At 39.8% G+C, this 22,801-nt stretch overlaps 2 protein-coding genes across 4 annotated transcripts; one reads left to right on the plus strand and one right to left on the minus strand.

Moving 5' to 3' along the window:
* The first annotated feature begins 20 nt into the window (after positions 1-20).
* Positions 21-9,281, plus strand: ZUP1 (zinc finger containing ubiquitin peptidase 1). 3 transcript variants are annotated; one of them, XM_071438147.1, is made up of 9 exons: positions 21-424; positions 1,943-2,059; positions 2,993-3,102; positions 3,856-4,024; positions 5,526-5,714; positions 5,795-5,867; positions 6,827-6,978; positions 7,316-7,536; positions 8,570-9,281. In XM_071438147.1, the coding sequence occupies exons 1-9, from the start codon at positions 130-132 to the stop codon at positions 8,615-8,617; spliced, it is 1,374 nt and encodes a 457-aa protein (XP_071294248.1). In that variant the 5' UTR covers positions 21-129; the 3' UTR covers positions 8,618-9,281. The 3 variants fall into 3 exon arrangements, with proteins under 3 accessions (XP_071294248.1, XP_071294255.1, XP_071294240.1); XM_071438154.1 differs by lacking the exon at positions 5,795-5,867 and adding an exon at positions 6,027-6,195 and having other exon boundaries at positions 21-256; XM_071438139.1 differs by lacking the exon at positions 5,795-5,867 and adding an exon at positions 6,027-6,195 and having other exon boundaries at positions 22-424.
* A 1,191-nt stretch (positions 9,282-10,472) lies between these two features.
* Positions 10,473-21,235, minus strand: RWDD1 (RWD domain containing 1). Its single transcript, XM_071438179.1, has 7 exons — positions 21,074-21,235; positions 19,349-19,414; positions 17,992-18,122; positions 16,945-17,088; positions 15,821-15,953; positions 14,647-14,709; positions 10,473-12,898 (listed from the first exon to the last, which is right to left on the minus strand). Exons 1-7 carry the CDS (start codon positions 21,144-21,146, stop codon positions 12,786-12,788), a joined length of 723 nt encoding a protein of 240 aa, XP_071294280.1. The 5' UTR covers positions 21,147-21,235; the 3' UTR covers positions 10,473-12,785.
* Positions 21,236-22,801: the final 1,566 nt, after the last annotated feature.

Raw genomic sequence — 22,801 nt, forward strand, 5'->3', positions numbered from 1 at the left:
GCCGGGAAGCCGCGCTTCCCAGCGGGAAGCGCGCGCGCGGGAGGGGCGGGGCGCGAGGCGCGGCGGGCGGGAAGGAAGGAAGGAAGGCAGGCGGTGAAGGGGCCCGGTGTCCGCGGCGCCGCTGCGGCCATGGTGCTGTGCGACGTGTGCGGCCGGGCCCTGCCCTCTGAGGCGGCGGCCGGGCGGCACCCACGGCGCCCGTCCCTGTGTCGCCGCCAGCCCCGCTGTCCGCTCTGCGCCGTCGCCGTGGACTGCGGTGAGCTCCGGCGGCACATGGAGACGGCCCACCCGGAGCCGGGCCCGCCGGGCTCCCGGCACCCCGGGGCGCCGCCCGAGTGCCCGTTCTGCGGGGAGGCGGCGGGGCGGGAGCTGGAGGAGCACGTCAGGGCGCGGCACGGGCACCTGCTGGGCGCCCCGGGCACGGGTGAGCGGCGCTGGGGTGGGATGGGTCTCCGCGGGGATCGAGGACGAGGAACCGGCCGGGGGATAAAGTTGGAGCAAAGGAAGTAGTGATGTGTTTAGGTAGTGTAGTTTAATGGGCTAATTTAATTAGTTCATTCTGGGTGTGATGAGAATTTTATTTTGTCTACCTGGCCGAATGCTGGTAGTTAATTAAGAAACTTAAGGGTGGCATCTCTGCTGGTGGGTAATACCCTTAGACTAACATTTGTGATGAAACAAGCTACATATACTGACTAGATAAATGATGGTTAAGATGCAAAATGTGCCTGTACAGTCAACCACACTGCATCATCTGTGATTAAAATGTTTTTCGTAACAAATCCCCCCCCACCCCCCCCCCCAAGAACACACCCACCCCACACCCAGGTCTTAGCATTGAACAACATTTTACTTCCATGTGTGCAACTAATGCAGGGTTTGAATAATTTACTTGCCTGCATGGCAGTTTCTGCTTTAAAAATAGTTGTATTAAGGTGTTTTAGTTTTTTATGTATTTAACAGGTTTCAGGAAACTGTATTTGTCAGGGTTAAGTTAAATGCTTCTGGTGAATGTAGATGATTATACCACCAAGTTTTCCTCCAACCAGTAATAAACATTTGGCTGGGACAAATGCCTTCCAGAAACTGCTAACACAGGGTATCAATTCTTGTGCTTCGTGAACAGAGGAAGGTGCAGATAAATCCTAGGGACTCGAGGAGAGCTGTAAAGATGGAGTCAGGCACTTGTCTGTGGTTCCTAGTGACAGATCAACGGGCAGTGGGCGCAAGTCAAAATACGAGGAATGCTATTTAAATGCAAGAATGCTTCTTTCAACTGTGAAAGTGGTTAAACACTAGAATATGTTCCTCTGGGGAGTTTGTGAAGAGTCTATACTTGGAATTATTCAAAAAATGACTGGGAAAAGCTGTGTGTAACTTAACCTATTTAATGTGACCATTCTACCAGGGACTATGTAATCTCCAGAAATCCTTTTGAATTTTACCTATACTACGTGGTACCCTCAATAATAATCCTAAAACTGCAGAAAGAACATTTATTTGAGGAGATGTGGGAAGACCAACAAAATAAGAATGACACCACTTTTTATTCTTTCAGGCCAACAACTGCTGTGTTATTACATGAATGTTAAATTTTTCTGTTAGCAGAACACATCTTCTTATTAATGGTTTGATATTTCAGACGAAGCATTTCTTGGTACAAATGTTGTCATAGCAAATTGTGATCTGTAAGTTAAATGGGGAAAAACTTAATCAAAAGAAGGAAAATATGTCTTAAATTTTTCATGTATTTAGGTACAAATTCTTAACTGCTGAAGAGAGTAACAGTTGTTTAGAATTTGCTTCCTTTCACTGAGGAATTTCAGTGGCAACACAAACTTCATCACTGTGTATTTGTTTTAGATTGTATATCAGTTAGGGGGTGATTCTTGCAGAGAACCACAGGAATTGCATTAATCAAGGAACTGAATTTCTTTTTCAGACACAGGAAACACTGAACAGCTATATGAATGTCCTATGTGTAGTCTTACCTGTACAAACATTCAGATTCTTGAAGAACATGTGAATTTACACTTAGAGGAACATAACTTTTCAGAAGGTATGTGAAAGGGCACAGGCTTGATAATACTTGAAAGCATTTGCAGGTATTTGCATGTTGTGAAGAAGAGTGTAGAATCTCACATGAAATTTAAAAAATATATATTTCTGTATTTAAAGGGAATTTGGACGCATGTATAGTGAAGTTAACATAGCTAAGGTCCTATCACTTGCCCAAGTGCTCTCGTTTATTACCAGGCTAATAAGGAAGTCTATGCATGGTTGCCTGCATGCTAGCCAAAGGAAAACCTTGGAGCAAAAAATCTTTAAAAGACAACAGTGATATATATTTGTTTTTCTAGCTCTATAGAAGGTTTACATAAGTGGAGTTTACAGCGGCACATTCCACTGTGATGAGTTGAGAATTTATAGCTTATGAAAACTTCATTTCTTTCTCAATTTATTTCTGCAAATACTTTGCCGATTCATTAATCATAGCGTTAAAGTAAAAAATCTAAATTAATTTTATTTTATAACATGGCTAAGAGAATCTTAGGGATTCCCTATTCAGTTCTCCAATTGTAAATTTTTGTCACTTCCTTGTGAGACTGCTAGCAGTGGTCCTAGATGCTAATAAGTGGTATTAAAGGAGCTGAGACTTCTTGCTAATAGTGAAGTGAAACGCAGTAAACAAAAACTGTCTTCTCAGTGCTGCAGGTATGTGCATTATTTGCCAAGTAATTCCTCCAGTAACTGCATGAGCTTTGTTCAAGTCAAGAGTCTGAGTCTTGGTAGACTGAATGCTGTCAGTCCTGTTCAGCATTCATTGCTAATAGCTCAAAATAATGTGGGGTGCATCTCCTAAAATTAATGCCCAATTGTGTTTACATATGTCTGCTTAGAAAGGAATCTCTAAAAACTAAACAAATGATACCTCAAAGCGTTACTGCCCTCCTGACCAAGTCCCCTCACTTTGAAATGTTTCCTGGGTCAGGTGGAGACATGAGAGATCTAGAACTGGCTCGGCAGCTCCAAACTGAGGAAGATGAACGACAGAGATCAGAAGAAGAGAAGCGAGAGAGAGAAGAATTTGAAAAGCTGCAGGTACACTCTTGTTTCTGAATTGTAAACTTGAAACCAGTTGTGCCTTTAGAAGCTGAGTATCTTGGAATTGTAATGTCTGGAATGGCCTTACGAGGTCAGACTGTGCAAGCCGCACAGTCTGTGTTGAGGTAATGGTGCAGGGATGGGTTGGAAGCAAATTCAGTCTCTTGGCAATGCTGATCCTGGCAGAGTGCTGGACATGACAGCCTTAAGCTACTTGGCTTTAGAGCTTTGAGTGGTGCTGGCTCAGGATGGGGCTGGCTGCTCCCTGTGCTTGCTCTTCTGCTCTCCCAGAACACCTGCTGCCTCTGCTCCAGCCAGCTCTTGTGCTCTGCCTTGCAGTACAGCCTGGAGCATATTCCTTGCCAGAGTGCCAAAGGCTCTGAGCATCCTGGCTGTCCTTTACTGGAATACCATCACCTGCTCCAGGTCCTGCTTCCCTCTGTCTCCCATCTCACAGCCCTGGTAACTCACTTCCCACTCACACTACCTCCTTGCCAGACTGCCTCTGTGCCAATGGCTCTGACAAGAGGGAGCAGAGGGATGTGTCTGCTCTTCCAGGTGTGGCTTTCCTAGTCCCATATTCATGTTCAGGAATGAAGCTTGGTCTTCAGCTCTAAAATAATTGTAATTCTGAAGTTTTTATGTCTCACATTTTTTCAAAGTTACTGATAGTGATTTTGAGAAACTGCATGGACAAAAAGATGAATTTTAAAAATGTGATTTAAATCATGTGCATTCCATCCCTAACAGAGACAGTATGGTTTGGATAATTCTGGTGGCTTCAAGCAGCAATATCTAAAGAATATGGAAAGAGAAGTTGATAGAGGAAGGATGCAGCCCTTTGAATATCATAAGAGAAAAGCTGACATGATGGAAAGTTTGGCTTCTGGTATAGATGATGGGAGAACCAAGACATCAGGTAAAGATGCTGAAATTATACAACTAAAACTGTACTTTCTAGACCTTAGATTGTAGTGACCAAACCAGTCTTTAACAGAACGTATAATTCATTGCTTAATATTGGCTGTGTCCTAGTTCTAATCATAATTTTCTAGATCAATCCAAATTGTTACAGTCCTAAAGTCCTAAATAAGGAAATGAAATCATATCTTGGTATCTTTTTAATCTTTTTAATCTGTGTTCTAACTTGCAGCCTGTTTTTCTTTTCTTTTTTTTTTTTTTTTTTTTTTTTTTTTGCTGTGGAACTTGGAACCAAGTTGTCTGGTTAAGGGCACAGATAGTTGTATTATATGTATCAGAAGATGTACATGTCTTATCACAAGCTGGTTGCCCTTGACTCTGTGCTTGATCACTGCTTAGTACTCATTGGTTCCTAATCCAGTGTAGCTGTTCAAATTTGCAGCAGCTTTTTGTCTTGTGTTTCTGTTAATTGCTATATTGTGTAAGCTGGTTGCAGGTAAGCACAGTGTTCACCTGATTACAAAGCCCAAGAGAGGACTGGGAGGAGTAGACATCTACTTGGTACATCTTCTCTTGAATGTTTTATAGTTGGTGCAGAAACACAGGGCAGATGGGTCTCTGTGTCCCTTTCAAAGGCTCCCTTGTCTTTCCAAGACCACAATTCAATGGTCTTTGAGCCTATTGCTGGTGGTTCTGGCTTACAAAATATCCAGAATATTGGTTCTTGACAGGTAAAATAAAATTTCTTCTGTGAAATGGATTACATGGAAATAACACATTTAAAGTTTTCGTTCTTGGTAATGATTTAGATTTCTTAGAAAATAATTTGTGGAGACTATGGAATAATTCTCTTCACAACAGCATGGCTATGAAAGGACTTTGAGAATTTACATATATGAATTGGAGAGAGCATTCCCAAGCATATTTTTTCACGTAACAAAGGAGAACTCAGAATATCCTATAAGAGTATTATTTCAAAATATTTGCAGTGATTCTCAAGTTCTGTGCCATTTCTGCCATTCCTTTTTTTTTTGGTTTTTTTTTCCCCTCTTAGTTTCTCCAGGAAAAATAAGTTGGAGGGAATAAAAGGTTTACATAGTATGCAGAAGTATTGCCATGTTTTTAAGATGAGGTTGTACTGGAGTGGCAGGGACATAGGAATGCTTTATTGATAACATACTTTTTCTATATCATTGTAATAGCTCCTTTGACTATCACAGTTCATAATTTAGTCCAAGCTGTTTAATTTAAAATAATCATTGTGTAGCAACAGTGGAAAAATAGATCTAGTTTTGAAAGCTTCATAGTACATAAATTCATTAAAGACCTCTGAAATTAAATAGGGGCAATTTCCACTGCTTTTGTGATCTGGGCTCTAAATGTAATGAAGTTTTAAAATAAATTGTATTAATCTGTATCTGTTCCAAGTTGGGGAAGGAATCTTCTGGTAAATTTAGTAGTACCTTTTACAGATAAACTTCATATTTTGTCTTCTTTAGGAGTCATTGAAGCATTGTGCAAGTACTATCAGAGTGAGAACAAAGATGTGAGACGTGTGTGGCTTTCAGCAGGAGTAGATCATTTCCACTCATCTCTGGGTGACAGAGGCTGGGGTTGTGGTTACAGGAATTTCCAAATGCTCCTTTCCTCACTGTTGCAAAACAGCTTCTACAATGACTGTCTGAGAGGTATTAAACAAAATGCTGCTTGTTCCACGTACCTTGGATGACAACCTGCTGACTGATGTTTTGCCTTTTCATTTACCCAGCAAGTCTTACAAGGTCAATGATACCTATTAAATGGTGGTTATACCACTGGAACTTACTGTGGAAGAGTCAGAGGTGAATACTGGCAAGAAATTGTGTGGTTGAAGTTTTGCCTTTAGTTTTTTTAGTGCATCTTTGTAACATCAACTGCCTGTTATAGAAGAAGCTGAATAGTTTTAATTAATAGACTATTTCAGTCACTGTAACAACAATTCAAAAGCTTTTCTGTTCCAGATACTACACTAATTCCTAGTATCCCAAAGATTCAGTCCATGATTGAAGATGCCTGGAGAGAAGGTTTTGATCCTCATGGGGCATCTCACTTCAACAACAGATTACATGGTTCCAAAGCATGGATAGGAGCATGTGAAATTTATTCACTGTTAACCAGTCTCAGGATAAAGTAAATATTGCTTTTTGTTGTGGTTGCTATTATTAACTGCTGATTTAAGTCCTGTAACTTTAAAGGTTAGAATCCCCAACTGTGTGATGATGAAGCCACCTTAGTGACTAAATTTAACCATATATAAACAAACCTGATTTAATGCAGCATGAAGCTGTATAACTACTTACAGGTACATGTAGCTATTTATAGGAGGTATATAAACTGAGTAACTGCTTAGATCATTGAAACTTGCTGCTGAGTTATGCCACATATGCATAAATTAAAGCATTGATTAAAAACTTCATTTCTCTGAACGTTTCTTCTCATAAAGAATCTGAATTTCATCTATTTTCTATGGCTTTTAATTGGATTCTATAGCATACATGTATAACATACAAAAAAATGTAACATTAATTTCTGCAAGTTTCCCAAGTTCTTGTTAGACTGAACAGAATAGAGCACTTCTTTCTTATGTAATAAATTTTCCAGTTTGTGACAGTATATGTTTCATTGCTTTGTAATTATGTCCCCTACTCTTGTATCAAAAAATAAGGAAGTAAGGACCACTGGGTGCAGGAGGCAGGGACCCAGATGTGAAAAGAAGCAGCCTGCTTGAAATTTTGTTGTTTTCATTCTCAATGTTTTGTAGGTGCCAAATCATTGACTTTCACAAACCCACTGGCCCTATGGGTACACACCCTCGCTTGTTTGAGTGGATTTTGCATTACTATTCTGCAGATAATGAAGGTGGTGCAAAGGTGGTGTGTACTTCCAAACCACCTATCTACTTGCAACATCAAGGTCAGTGTCACAATGTGCTGGTTTCTTACTATTCTCTATCTCTCTTTATATGTACTGCAATTCAGAGCAGCATTTTTTAGTCCTTCTTTGTTTAATTGAAGGCTTGGTTTTATTTCCTGTAATTTTCCTATTTCATAAGAACAACATTAAAGTTTGTATTTTTATTGGATGGAAGAGCTGAATGTGATTGGGATTTCAGCTTTTTGACATGTACTCTTATAACTGTCTTCTTAAATTCTGAGTAATGCCTTCCTTGATCTGAAAATCAGTTATAAGTAACAAGGTAGTAAATGGGATTTGTGTTTCTAAACTACTGAAACTCTTGTTTTCATAATAGGTCACAGTCGTACTATTGTTGGAATAGAGGAGAAGAAGAACAGAAGTTTATGTTTGCTACTGTTTGACCCAGGATGTTCTTCCCAACAAATGCAGAAACTGCTGAAACAAAACAGTGATGGAACTGGTCTCAGACTACTTCAGAAATTTGTGGGTAACCTGAAAGAAAAGCAATATCAGATAGTGGCTGTAGATGGGGTGCTCTCTTTGGAAGAGAAAGCTGTAAGTATCTCAGAAAACAGTTTCTGTTTGTGAAAATTTAGGACCATCTGCATCTCTTCTTTGAATCCATATGCATATATGGTTGCATGGTGAATTTTTTGCATCTTTTCACTTTCCTTGATCTTTTTCTCTCCTGCTTTCTGCTTGTATAATCCCAGGATATCAAAACCAGTAACATTTTGTATATAAATGAATGCCACCTTGATGCAACTGACAACTTCTAGGTCTTGTATGAAGCTTTCAGCTGTTTGCAGATGTAAATTGGGCTTTTTTAAATTTTCCATTTTCTTACAATGTTTTCTCCTAAATAACTGACTGTGAGCATGTAAGTTACTTACAAACACTCACAGTGCAAAATTATGTTCAGAGGTTTGAGCTGTTGAAATTATTATGAATCCTATCCATGTGTTTGACTTTGGGGCATTTTACCTTTTTTAAGACCTTAGAAGTTTTCAGCAGATTGTCAAATGTGGTTTTTGTTTCTTAAGCTTTTTCTTTCCTACACTAACAAATTGATTCTGAGGTGTTCCAATTCTGTGGTGTCGTATCAGCACTGTTCAGCATGTTCAAGCTTCAGGACACACTTTTATTTAAACAATGAAATAACTGGCAAGTGAATCACTTGCTCAGCTATATTTAATGTGTATGTTGAAACGAGGTATTGTCTTAAGTGTTTTCTGGCCCTGAACATGTCAGAAGTATCAGTGAAAAATGACCATCCTCTCCTCATACTGGAAAAAAGCCTTAAAATTCAGGACACAGTGTAAAAAAGGTGTTGTTTTGGATTTGGTGAGGGTGGTGGTGTTCATTTGGTTTTGGTTTGCCACTTTTTTCTTCTTTTCAAAAATCTGATTTATATTAAAAAATATCAGTTGTTTAGAGTGTTGTCTTGGAAGCTCCCATTTAAGTAAGATGGAACGGAACCCCTAACACTCATTAAGATTACTAAACTGCAAATTTGGAAGAAGCTCTTTAAAGTGCTGGTTTTGTTCATCAAAGTATTTTCTTTTCCTCTCTCCCCACCTGTTTTTAGGCTCGCTGCCGTGCTTCTCAGGTCTTAACATCAGAGAAGATTCCTTAAAGGATACCTTTGTAACCTGCTTCTGGAACTTGCTGGGTGCAAAACATTAAACTTCTGGACTGTGACCTTAACTCAACAATTTTTAGACTTAAACTGTGTCTCCATAAATGCTCAGAGCTCTGGGAAAGCACAACACTGGAGTAAACCTGTAGTTTTTGTGTTCAGTCAAAACTCTGGCATCCTGATTCAAATGTAACTGTGAGGTATACTGGTCCTTGTCTCACTAGAAAATGTGTTATTTTCTTAGTTGCTTAGAATTAGCAACACCTACTGTCTTGTAGCAAATTATGCACCGTTGGTAATCAGCAGTGGATAAAGATACTATGGAGCTACTTCATTGGAGTTCCTGTCATGGTTTACCTCTGTAAATGTATTTATGCTGCCACTGTGACCAGTCCTCTGTTTCTTTACAATTCAGTCTGTTGCACCAGGGATTAATTTACCAGTAAACTTCTTTTCAATTAGCTGGCTTCTCTAGATGTATCACTTGACTCCGTGCGCTTAGGAGGTGGATCAGTGTTGGCATTGGCTGAGAGGTCTAACAAAGCAGTGTCCAAAATAGTGTGTGTGTGCTTTAGGTGCTGTGCAAGACAGTTCTTTGGGGTAGAGGAAGAAAATATTCCTTTTCTACCATGAATGAATAAAATTAATATATTTTTAAAAAGTGTTTATTCTATTTTCACTTCATCCTTTTTTTTTTTTAATTTCTATTTTTTCTGTGTTTTATAATGTATATCCCAAAAGGACACTGCGTTTTGACTAGTGCCTCTGTTGTGCGGGGTTAATGCCATTTTAGAGGCTGGAGCTGTCTGCTGAAACAAGTGTCTTGGGTGTTTGAGGCATTTTACATCCTTTTACCTAGGATGTGCTGCTCTGGTTGAATGTCAGAGCCCTGCCCCTTCAGGAGGGGAGCTGATGGCTGGGAGGGATGGTGGAGTGTGTTGCAGAGGTAGTACAGGGTGCTTTTGTTTTACCAGCTTTACCATCATGCATCCACCTATTGTAATTGGAGTTTAGCTACATCCCTTTCCTTTAGACTGCCTTCTATGCTGACACCCAAATACAGCTGTAAGAGCCTTAACTGCTTTCTCTCATGTTTCATGTGCTCTGGCAATAAGAACTTGTTATTTTTGGAAGCAGTGAAATGTGAACATGTACAGATATTACAATCCATAAATCACTGATTTTTCTGAAATACGTGTAAAATTTTAGAAAATAGTTACAATAATGCATTCATTCAGTAGGTATGTAGAAGTGGCCTTTAAGCTGTGAAAGGTTTAAATAGTTAGGACACTTAGAGGGATTCAGACTAGGGAAGAGAGTTCCTGGGAATTGGGGGACTATCAGCTCCATGTTAGCCCTGGTCTGTGATGCAGGTGTCAAACAAATGGAAGGACAGAAAGAAAAGGAGAGATGCCAATAATGCAATCATAATTTGGATGCAAAATCCTAGGTTTTGCAGCATGCTTGAGATTATACCCCTGGCATCTTGATGTGGTAGGCACCATCCTCTGAGTTTTAACAGAGCTCTAGCACCAACTATTCAAAACGCAGCCTGTTCAAAACTAAATTCACTCTGGTCAAGGTGCAGTGTTGCAACTCACTATTGCCTCCATGCATTACAGTGCATGCTTTGAACTGAGGCAGTTAAAAACAACATACAAGAAAGGTTGTCAGCACCAGGATTTTAAATTACTGTAATTCTGTCAAAGTTTATAAATGGGGTTTTATTCAGTTAATATGAACTAGTTTTCAATTTAATCCAAAGTAGATAAGCAAATTCAAATATCCCAGCTAAAAAACCCTTCTCTCTGTTCACTTTAGCAAACTAACACACACACACACAGAGCCAAGCTTATTCTCAGTCAAATTCCCTTTTTATTTCAGATGTTAATTGCTAACAAAGCTAAACAAATCTGCAGTTCAGACTGAATCGCTACAACTTCTTCCAAGGACCTGGAGGAACAGATTTTATGCAATTTCTTTGTCACGTCAACCCTTATTATCTCCTCTGCTTTGAAATATAACAGCAAAAACGCATTTTCACATTTTAACTTGTTTTACATAATTTTAACATTTTTAAGCTATACATTCTCTGCATGAAAACCAATAAATATGTTAGTGTGAAAACAGACTAGAAAATTTCATTATTCTAGAAATATAGTTCATGAGAAACTTTCTTTCATATGTAAATGACTTATCAGTGATCCACTTGGAAAATTTTCTGATTATCACATTTGCACAGACTACACAGGATTCTTGGATTTGGTCCAAATTTAGAGAGCTCCAATTCACTCCTTTAATGAAAAAATAGCAGTTTTAAACATACATAGCTAGAAATGGAAAGCAACCTTAGGAATTAAATGGAGTTTTATGCAGCTGAGTTGACACATACCAGAAATAAGTTCAGCGCTGAAGAGCATTTTAAAGCATCCTAGCAATTACACAGGAAGCTGGATGTAGTAACTATGAAGCTTTCAATCCAACTGTCTCTTTGGAAAAGACAAGATTTAATATCACATTAGCTCACAATTTTTTAATGTATCTGGTAACTCTGTTGGAGCACAGATCCTGCTTATTGCTTTGAAACATAAAACATTATCATTGAGACCTAGATGCTTATCTAGGGTTCTTAGTAGCCAAAATTAAAAAGATCAAAGGGACAACAGTAGGAACAAAGGCACATGGTTAATTTATAAAAGTATTTACAGGGTACTTAAACACTTATTTCTATCTACTAGAAATTCATTTACCTTGAATAAAAAAAAGGGGAAAAAAAAGGTTAAAGGAGGTCATCCTAAACAGATGTTCTTGAGTGATATGAGCAGAGAATCTTATAACCATTAAATTAATTCCATAATTAAATTTCTCATCTTGACTATGGAATTTTCAAATACTAAAATTCATAAATTTATTATTCCTCTAAGCAATGTGATACTTTAGTGCAACCTTCTTCAAAGATTGAAGCTGGCACAGTTAAGGCAGTCTACTAACAGTGTTTAAAATTCAGCACACAGTGTTTAATCATTGAGGTGCCTGTCTCTCTGTTTGGAAAGCTGTCTTTTGACACCATCATCGCTCTAGCACTGCAGTTTCAAACACAGCATGTTTAAACACTGCAGTTCTTGCAGTTTGGGCTTTTTGGAGGTGGTAAGGGAGGAGTCCAACAGCTGTTAGCTCCAGAAACAACTCTGAAGGATGGGCAACATCCCCAAGTTGATGTGTAGCTTTACTGCATTCTGTGCTAACCTTTACAGGCTGCCAACACAATGCTTCTAAAACTACACCAGTTACATTCAAACCTGTAGAGCACTCTGTAAGCCCTGCTGCTGCAATGTGCACTCCACTCATAGTGTTTCAATACAGTCTGCTGCCAAAAGCAAACTCATTTTCCTAAGGTGGGTTTTGATTTTTCATAGAAGTTCATTGAGGCACACATTCAAAAAAACCCAAACCATCTCTGAATAAACCAACCAAACTTCAAGAGGCTTCACATTCTGATTTTTTTCCCCCCTCCTGACCTGAACTCACTATTTTGAAAATATTATTCATGACTACGGCAAAAAAAATCATTCTAATTGTATGGAGATGGTTTCCACTGGACTTTAATAAGGCTGTACAGTAAAGGTGACTTGTGCTGTCTATCTACAGCTGATAAATTGGGGCACCAGAACTGACTTGAATTATTAAAAAATTCCACAGGAGGAACAAAAAATAAGTAACTGCATAGTATGTGATCCCTTTTATTCACCATAGCTGCCCATGTTTACCCCAGGTGGAAGACAGCAGAAAAGCTGCTCAGCATTCAGATGCAGGTGTGTTTAGTGCTTGCTGTAACATCTTTCCATCTTGCATGTTGCCACTCTCTTCAAATGACAATTACAGAAGTAGGGAGAAAAAAAATTAGAGAAAATAGAAAAGTGTTTTCAGACAGATCAATATTTCTCAAATTTTTCATTTCAAATATTAAGTAAATTTATTTATAGTGAAAGTCATCAGAAGACCATTCTCCTGGATTTAAAATATGTTGGTTTTTTTCTTTGGAAAAAAAAATTAAGAAAAAAGAAAAACAATACACATTACTAAAACCACAGATGCTGTGGCTTTCCTGCCTGCCCCTCTCTCCTTACATATGTCCATACTGATGACAGAATCAGTTCAAATAAGTCTAATCACTATCTAAATTAACAGGGTTGTAGTCAGGGTCATCCTCTTCATCCTCCAACTCTAAATCATCCATTTCTTGGAATAAAGATTCATCAACCTCCACATTGTTTCCAGCTGTAAGGAATAGAAAGATACTTTAATTTCATGCAACAAGGAAAACATTAACAACAAAACATACAAGATTAGTTCTTCAATGTAGGTAACTGCTAGCTTACTTGGCTTTTATACATCAAATAGATGTCAAAAAGTAAATGCCACATTTTGTCTTTCTACAGCTGAAGTTTTTTTTTTCTTGGTATCAAAACCCAGTCAAGAGAAATGTCACACAGAACTTCAGAATTCATTGGGAGCAGGAAATTAACATTTACATTTGCCAGAAGCAGAGATTCTTTCTCCCCAGGACAACCAAAGCAGGAGCTCAGGACCTCACAGTTGGAATAATTACTACCATCCTAGTGAGATAAATGCACAGGGTTCATAAAAAATTCCTTACACACCATATACTGACATGCATGCATTTGGCTTTCAGATTTAAATTTCAGAAGCAAGATGAAGCTTTGGCTACTTTCACATTTTCTTCTGAAAGAGATGCTGCTGACCTAAGGATAAAACTTGAGGACTGGTATTTCATTTTTATATATCAACAGTGACATCTTCTGGTCACCAAATAAAGTTTCTATTATTTCACTGGGCTTGAAGCCACCTATACAAGATAATGCCATTATCCTCTGAAAATTAGTAGTACATGCTACCGTAATATTAAAACAAACTTAGTAACCTGTTGCATTTATGACAGAATGCAAGCAGCAATAAGTATGGCAGTTTTAATCATCACTAGCAACAGGATTACAAATTAATACATTAATCTCAAATCATCTGGGCACAGAGCCCAGGTAGAAGTCTGTTCCTCCCTTGAGGCAGCCAAATATGCCATCAACAAACCACCTTCAATTTAGGTATTTTGTAGGAAGACAAGATTAAATTATTCCCTGTTAAAGAAACTAAACTTCCCCATAACTACCATTTTAAGTTTATACTCATTGACATTCATAAGCTTGTTTTAAATTGTTACTTGCAGAGAAGAATCTTGACTCTCTTCTGCCTGTGTTTTGTGATACCAGTAGATAATCCAGCTGCATTAAAGAACTGTCTTACCTCAAAACTCGGGTATTTTAAACTAGGATACTAAAAAATGGTACAGCAAATTAAACAGGTATGTTACTGTGAGTACGTATGCTTTTATGTGCTTTATCTCCAACTGGTTTTCCACGTTTAATATTTTTCTGGCCCAGGCTTACAGAATTTTCATCTGGCACCAGGTCAGTATTTTAGGTAAGGTAAGAGGCCCATCTGCAGGAACCATGAAAAAGAACTGGGTTGCACAGAAGCCAGTAACATTTATTTTGACCTGCAAGATGTTTACTATTGGTGTTGAGGTTCAGAGAATAGATGACAAAAGTTCAAGGCCTATGCTTGAAGCCAGGGAAGGCTGGCTATTAGAAAAAAAGAAATCAGGGCTGAGTTGGGTTTTTTTTAATTTTGTTGTTGCTTTGCTTTTTTTTTTTTTTTTTTTTGGTTTTTTTTTTCGTTTTTTTTTTCTGTTTTGCTCCCAGTCCAATCATTTAAATAGAAGCAACGTAAGTAAGATCACCTCAAGCACAAGGCTGCAAATAAATACACTTTATCATCTTGAAAAGGTTTTGGTTTTGGGAAAAGTTAAAATTCTGTTCACTCTGCAAAGCAGTACCTCTCAGGGATTCTGATACAAGATGTTAAGTCAGAAATGCAACACAGATTTTGCTTAGGAATTTTGACCTTTTTAAGCCACTGACTTTCAGTAGTGGAATCAAATAGGAATTTACCTTCCTCCAAGAACTGGATGTCAGAGGTGTCAAGGTTGTGATCCATTTCAAACAGCTGTTTACCTAGAAATAAAATAAAAAACAATATAAAAGCAAGTACAGTTCTGAAGCAACTCTCAACCCAAGGCAACAATTAGTCAGCATGTGTATTTTAGTCTTTTCAAATCAACCAATTCTAGCCTTTTCTGCTTTTAACTGCTAATTTCTGTAAGCTCCCCATTCTGGTTTTTTTTTCATTCATCCAGGATTCATCCATACCAACAAGTGAAATGGGTCACTGTAATGTTATTAACAGTTTAATAATGGGGGGCAGCAAAAATTTACACTCCAGAGCCTGTGTTCATCTTGCATTCCGCATTCATTTAGTCTTCATCTTGCATTCCACAAGAAATCCTCCGTGGGAACTGGGAAGGAAATCAGCTGACTCCTCCACCTTTTTTCATAAATTCTCCCATTCAAAAAGCAACTTGGATCTACACAAATCACCAGCTCCTACACACACACACAGCTGTGAAGGCAACATTACAGAAGAGTGAAGTTTTTCTGACTAGGAGGGACAAGAAGAAAAGCTCAGGACTCTTTCCACATAAATCATCTGTCCTCCATCTACATTGCTCATGCAAGCTTCCACAAGCAAGACTGCTTGGTGTCCATGGTAATACTGGAATCACACTAATGACATCTGAGAATAAGTTTGGTTTTGATTTTCTAAAGGGAAGCTTTCACAAACTACATTTTTATAGAGAAAAAGAGACACCACATAGTAACAATACTTTAAAGAACAGGAAAACTAGAAGCCTGATTTCTGTTATCTCATCTTTGCAGATTCCCAAATGCATACCCTTCAGAGAGAAATCAAGCATGTCCCCTGTCCTGTACTGCTTTTTATGAAACTTAATACCATTAAAATTTCCATCTCTGTCACATTTCATCAAAACTAGCCAGAAGTGAGGAGAAAACAGAACAGTGATACAGCATGACCGCATTGGTTATGTTTTTTCAGTTAATCAGGTCAAAAGTAGATCCAGCATCACAGGAGAACCAGTTCAAAGCTAAGCCATGCAGACTATGCAGGAGGATGCTAAGACCTATCATCGGTGTAAAAATTACTTTTAGACTTGTCATTATAGGTTGATAGCATTGCAGAAATTTCACAACCAGTATTAAAACATACCACTTAGCTTATTTTTGCCCGCTTGTTCTTCTTCTTTCATCTTTTTCCTTTTTATTTCTAGAAGCTCTGCATCAAACTTGGCTTTCCAATTAAGGAAATTCTCAATGGTAACAGGAGTGCCATGAAAACGTTGCTGGAAGAATAGAAAACAAGGCTGCAAACACAACTTGCAAAGCTACAGGTGAAGATAAGCATTCTCTTAATTATTTAAATTACAACACTCCAGATATACTGCTTGCTGTGAAGTATTCTGAGAAATTAATCCTAATCCTGAGAGTATATAAAGAACACATTCTTGTGGTTTTTGTCATGGGAGTCTCTCCTTAGAGAACTATACTGAGGTGAAAACTCTCGTGGAAGAACCCTGCATACTCCTTTTGGACCTAGAGAGCAATAGTTCACAACTCCCCACTAATGTAGTGTATTTATAAGTAGGCAGCACTTCTTATCAACACTTAAGTGCAATCTACACTGAATTATTGCCTATTAAAATATATTAATCATTTTATATTGCTGAAACAGAAAAAAAAAGATTATTTTTTCTCAGATATTTCTTTGCCAATTTTCAGAAATACAGAACCTTCCAAGTCCCATCACCCTCCAGCTATTTCTCAGAAAGCGAGTGAAGACTCATCGGTTGGATTTATCACAGCACAATCCACAAATGGTGAAACTATTTTACAGGAGGGCAAACAAGTACTGAAGATTGGTCCCACTGCTTCCACCCTATCCACTCAGTCTACCAAGGCAGACAGCCTTCCTCAAATCACAGAGCCCGTGTGCAGCATGACATATTCTAGTCTTTTTTGCTCCCCATTCCCTCTTGCTTCCCCTTCTTCCAGCAAAAAAAATTGTCTACAGCAAATCTGATTTCATCTGGGAAAAATCCCTTAGAAAGTAATGCTAGAAGGGACTGTGAACATGCACTTAGACTCTAAAAAGACTGCTTAAGAAAAAGGGGGGAAAAAAGATCACTTAAGTTCATTTAACAGTCTACGTTTCAATTAAATAATCTTTAGAATAGCTGTTCTTTTCCCACTGCAACTGAGAACTGCTCCTGCATCAAACCAATGCATTTTAAAGAAGCTGGAATTCTTTTTCATTGAAGACATTATTTTACACACCTTCTCTTCTTCCTCTGCTTCTCTTTCTTTCTGTTTCTTCTCTTCTTCTCTTCGCGTTTTTATTTGATCCACTATTTCATTTAATTTCTCCTGTACTGCTGAGACTAGAGTGAAGATCATTACCATTCCTAAATTTTCTTCTGCCTACAACACAAAGAAGAAAACTTGAAACAGAAGAACCTGAATGCATAAATGTTTATAGAAAGCAGGATGTTGTGCAAATGCAGAGGGCGCAGCTGACACATTCTGCACCAGTCTCAAAAGCTTGCTGTAAAATTCAAATTCAACCAGCCAGTTAATCAAGTCAGTTATCCCCAAATGGGTGTACAGCAAAACACAAAGACGAACGTCTGTGATTGGGTTATTAAACATTATACATATCTTCTGAAAGGCTTTTTCATTAATAAACTAAAACCTACAGTAGAAACACAACTCTAAAATTTGAATATCATAAATCATAAGAGACAAGTCACTCAGGACCTTTCTTCTCTTGGAACAGTTTATACCTAAATTCTATTACACGCTTCTTTGAAGTGAGACACTTCATATTATGCCATATAATATATTATGGCAATTTTAAGGCAGTGAGGACTTGTCAGAAATTCCTGAAACTAAAGAAGTGATTCCTTTTTTCCTTCACAATGCACTCTCACTGATCCTAAAGGTTGATGAGATCCACCCCCCCAAACAGTTATGTTATCAAAAAGAATCAAGAATCGATGTGGCATATATATATATATATATATATACACACACACACACACACACAGAGTTAAACAAATTCACCTTATGCTGGAAGTGGAAAAGAGGGGAAGCCCTAGTGCACTTCCATTTCATTATTCTACATTATTGCACACACTGAATTAGCCCTATATCTTACCTCAATGATGTCATTCACCAAACTCAAACCACAAAGTAAGTCTCTACAGTATGGAAGAGGTTTCAGATCAGTAGCATATACCTCTGAAAACAAGTGATTTGAGAGAGAAATTCTAGCCCATGTGTGAAGTGGTATCAAGCTGTAGCAAGATATTCTGTCTTTCTTACCTGCTGCTCTAGCAGTTTTATTATGTCCATGACATCATTATCATCAAGATTCTCCTGTGAGACAATTTCATATAGTGGAGTTTCATCGGGGTATTTTTCTCTATAGGTAAATTTAAGGGTAGTTTGGACAGCTACAAGATAAAGAAACACATATTCTTATGGTGATAACTCTGTATAACTTTAATGGTATGTTTTCCTACTGCATCAACAGCCTAAAGATTATAGAATATAAAATATTCTTGCCTCTAAGGAACAGTCTTCTTACACAGACGTTAAAACAATATGAACAGATTTAAACATAACCCAAGAGTTCAAAGAAATTAAGATGATAAAGTTTACACTTGCATCAACTGTTTTTTTTAAAACCTACTCATGTCTGAAAGGTCTTTAGGAAGACTGAAAAACCTTTCGTGGTGTGACAGGTACTAGAGCAGTAATCTCCCTCAGAATCTACCTGAAGCTGGAAAACAGCAAGAGTTGTAATAACAGAACTAGAGAAAATCTCAGCATATTAACACCTCAGGTTCTGTGTGCCTGGGTGAAGTATCAACCTCTGTGTTGGGTTCCAGGGCTCCACACTGTGGACAAACACACTATGTCCAGTTCAAGTTATTAAGTAGAGAACTGCCTAAGGAAAATGCATTCAATCTGAAACTGCTCAGAGCCAGGCTAACATGGAAACAAGGCAAAAGAGAATCAAGTTCCTTTTACACATCCTCCCAGAACACCAAGGAGAAGCTTTCCCTTAGTTCCAGACTCACAGTTCTCAGCAGCACAGCAGTCTGTGCAACACAGACTCTAAGCAGGGCTTATTCCTTTCAAACTAAGCAAGGCAGCACCAGTTTATTCCTTCTGTTATAGCATCCAGAATAGCAGCTTTCAAACTTGGTTGGAGTAAGGCTTGCTTACAATATGCCCACGCAATTGTTGGTACTCAAAAAATACACAGGGACTTGGGACCCACAGCCTTCTGCTCTGGAACTGCTCCTTAAGGGCTGCATATTCACAGCACACAGACTCAACTCTCCCACGTAGCTGGCACACACACACAGTTGCCAGAAAACAAATCCCCTCACAACATGTCTGTAAGCCACTGAAAGGATGGTGACAACCCATGCTTTTTGAAGTTACACTACAAAGCCTTTGAGATTCAGCAGAAAGCAGTCCTACAGTGACAGCATAACATTTCTGCAAACTGAACAAGGATCACCCAAATCCTTGAACTATATTTGTGAGGGAATGTTTGCTGTACCAGGCCCCTACAAGGATCTAAGTGGAGGTATACACAGCTGTTGGTGATAGAATTCAATTTAAACATGTACAGGAGAAGTTTCTGAGTAAGACATGATCAACTTACTTTCATCATTTTCTCCAGCTTCAGATGTCACAGTGATTGTGAAAGTTGTTGGCTTTTCTGACAGTACTGTTCAAAGGAAAAAAGCAAGAGTCAGGGAGAGTCCTTAAATCAATTACTTCTTTACATCAGTGAAACTGAACTTCTTAAAAGACTTATAAAGAAAGTAAGCTCTTGATACAGTGTTTTTAACTTATTAAGGTAATACTTTTCAATTAACAGCTATTTTCATACAATGTGATGCCAGGAGTCTCTCTGAATGAGACCATACATCATCAAACAATACCAAAGGGTTTCATTTTTGGAAAACTTTCTCTTCTGGAGGTTTCACTGTTCCAGAAAGTGCAAATCAAATCAAGCAACTTCTGGTAGTGCACTGACTGCATGCAGAAAGCTACCAAAGCTGATTTGCTTTACTGCACTAAATGTGCCTGATGAGCATCCAGTGCACTCTTGACCGTGGACTATTTTTACAGTATGTCGGTACCTATATTTAAAACAGCTTAATGCAAGAAATGCTACTAACCAAGCAACATACTAGAATCAAAGTGTGTGAATCAGGCAGCTAGAAGACAGACAACACAACATAGCAAGAGCTGTGACCTGCATTTCTCCCAGGCTAAAAACCTCATTGCACAATTGTGGGTTGCAGACCACATACTCATGTAAGAGGTGCTCTGCATCTCTATTATAACCTGTGCCCAAATTAGTGTACATGCTCTCAAAGTATCAACTGAGTTTTTGCCTAATTGCTAATGTACTACTACAATCTTTATTCCCCTTTCCTCTCTTGGGCATAAAAGCATGAGTGAACAATAACTCTGAGTAAGCATCAGAGTAAAGGCTGTATAAAAGAATATGACTTCCATATCAGTTTCAGATAACCATCATCCCCAACTATCAGAGATCAGTTTATATACCTTTACATAATCTTTAAAATAAAACCGAAGACCTGAATAGATTTTCAGATTGAAGCAATAGGCAATTGTACTGGGCAAACGTTTGTGTGATGAAGTTACTGCCAAATAAGATGCTGTGGAACTCTAGGCAGAGTAGACACTGTGCAGGAAGGAAACAGAAAATGCCTCAATTTTTCCACTGTTAATATTCTTTGGATACAGAATGCCAAAAATCATGTTGGATTAAGCAGCATTTGGATACTCTTGATTGTTTGATGGTAAATTGAAAATCCTGAAAAACTGATGAACCAATGTATCCACTACATGAAAGTTCCAGCAGTATAACGTGCTGCACCAGGGAATTAAAGCTTGCCTTTTTTTTCACCTGCAACGAGGTAAGGCAAGTCCTGGCAATAAATTTACGGAGGAAACAGCATCTGTAAGCACCCCAAAACATCCCATGCCTCACGACCGCGACAAGCTTGCTAGCCGATAGGAAAACCGCTCGGCACACAAACCAATTCCCAGGGCTGCATCTTTTGAAAGGCTTCTCCGAAGAGCATCCTTCCAGCGCAGGGGACCGGCTTGCCCACGCCGGGCTGGCTGCTGTGCCAGGGCGCTGAACGCGGCAGGGGCAGCCCACGGACCGGGCCACAGGGGCCATCGAGCGCCTTGCTCTTCCCGGCCGGGGAAAGCGAACCAACATCCCGAGCACCCACCCGAGCCGCGCCGCTCGGAACCCCCGCGGGACGCGCGGCAGCCCCGGCGCGGCCTCCCGCTCCTCCCCCCGCTCGCCGGCTGCCGGCCCGGCCCCGGCGCGGCCCCGCACCCGTGAACGAGTCCGGGTAGATGGACTCCAGCGCCTCCAGCTCGTTGCGCTGCTCCTCGCTGTAGTCGGTCATCGTGGCCCTCCGCCCACGGCCATGGGCCGCCCGCACCGCGACGCCGCCGCCACCCCCGCCCGCGCCTGCGTTGTCCCGGCCCCGTCCCGGCCCTTCCTAGCATGCCTCGCGCTCGCGGTAGGCGGGAATGCCGCCTCTGGGCTGGGCTGGGCCGCGCTGCGCTGCACCGACGGAGGGAGGCGGCGCGGCTGCCATGGCGGGAGGCCGCGCACGGGGAGCAGGCCCGGCTGGTCCCCGGTGCCCTCACAGCCGCGGTGCCCGCTGCTCGGTCAGCTCCAGCGCTCAGCTCCGGGCAGGACGGAGCGTACCTGGCGTGCGGGAGGGATCCTGCTGGATCCCAGCCCGCGCTGCTTCCCCGCCCCTCCCGGGAGCGGCGGCCTTGGCAGAGCTGAGGTCCGCAGTCCCTGTGTTGCACAGACTAGTGATGGTACGGTTCACTCTGGGACGTTCTTGCCTTGAAAATTTACAGGGATCAGCAAACTGATGGGGGTTCAAACGCGATGCTCCAGGTAGTGCGTAAGGGTACCGTGAAGGCAGCTAAATGCCATTTCTGCCAGAAACTGGAAGTTTATTCGATGCAGCTGGTGATTTGCACCTTGAAGTTAAACAGCGCCTGCAGACTTCCCAGGAAAGGTTCACCGTGATTTCAGGAGTCCCATCGCATCGGCGGCATTGCCATGATGCGTGTGCAGAACAGGAGTCACCAAGGCTAACGGTACTGGGAGCTGCCATGCTTTGGGGTTACCTGCCAGGATGGATTTAAGACTGACGAGGGTTAAACAACAGCAGACCCTGATAGGTACGTGGTACACAGAGTAGATGTAAGGTGCATCTCGTTCCTGGCCCCATGGCTGGCAATTTTCCCACAGATACATTTTATAAGCACAAGGTTTTCAGAAAAGTTGCCATGGGCATAAAGACAATAATTCTCAAGTGAGTAAACTGAAATTCTAAGTGGATTATTGGGTAAGATTATTCATTTCAGCAGAGTTTGACTGTTTAACTGTACCAACTCAGAGTTGTCTGTAATCATAAATTAATTTAAAAGCTGTGCCTTCACTAGCAATCCATGACATGTTTCAAAGAGGAGAGGAATAAAGGGAAATACCCCAAAACTTAAAATACTACAGCTGTAGTACTATGGATTAATATATACTAACAAAATGATAGTGTGTTTAGTATATTGGCAGGCTGACTTCACAGTGACAGTATTTCCACTCTATTTTAAATTACATGTCATTGTGAAAAATACAGGGCAAATAGTAATCAGGACAAAATCAGAAGCCATGAAGCCTAATTTAAAAATCAGGTGAGCAATATATAAAAATAATTTTACAGGTTACTCTTAACTGCAAATATTGCATCATTTTACAGTAGTGCTGTAAAATAATAGAAGTGGAAAGAATTCACATGGACTAAAGACCACAGGTTTTGGTCATTTGGATCCAGACATCAGCATAGAGGTTTTCTATCAAAAACTATCTAGCTTTCTATCTAGCTTCAGGTACACAAATCAGTTGCATGTATTCCAGATTACAGTGTTCCATCTTAAATAAAAAAAAAAAAACAAATATTTTTAAAATTAAACCAGAAGTTGTGTTTACTACCAGAGGTACATTGTGTCCTAAGGAGTTGACATAAACAATGCAGCCCCA

This window comes from Agelaius tricolor, unplaced genomic scaffold, assembly GCF_023055355.1.
Source record: "Agelaius tricolor isolate 1412-34295 unplaced genomic scaffold, bAgeTri1.0.p SCAF_1, whole genome shotgun sequence".
NCBI lineage: Eukaryota > Metazoa > Chordata > Aves > Passeriformes > Icteridae > Agelaius > Agelaius tricolor.

Excerpts from the sequence above, each read along its gene's own strand:
- ZUP1 (XM_071438139.1), top strand. The coding sequence starts at position 130 with ATGGTGCTGTGCGACGTGTGCGGCCGGGCCCTGCCCTCTGAGGCGGCG. Across the intron at positions 6,196-6,826 it reads TTAACCAGTCTCAGGATAAA|GTGCCAAATCATTGACTTTC; the intron begins GTAAATATTGCT and ends AATGTTTTGTAG. Across the intron at positions 6,979-7,315 it reads TATCTACTTGCAACATCAAG|GTCACAGTCGTACTATTGTT; the intron begins GTCAGTGTCACA and ends TTTTCATAATAG.
- RWDD1 (XM_071438179.1), bottom strand. The coding sequence starts at position 21,146 with ATGACCGACTACAGCGAGGAGCAGCGCAACGAGCTGGAGGCGCTGGAG. Across the intron at positions 17,089-17,991 it reads TAAAACTGCTAGAGCAGCAG|GCAGAAGAAAATTTAGGAAT; the intron begins GTAAGAAAGACA and ends TTTGTGTTGTAG. Across the intron at positions 14,710-15,820 it reads GGGCAAAAATAAGCTAAGTG|GTAAACAGCTGTTTGAAATG; the intron begins GTATGTTTTAAT and ends TTTTATTTCTAG.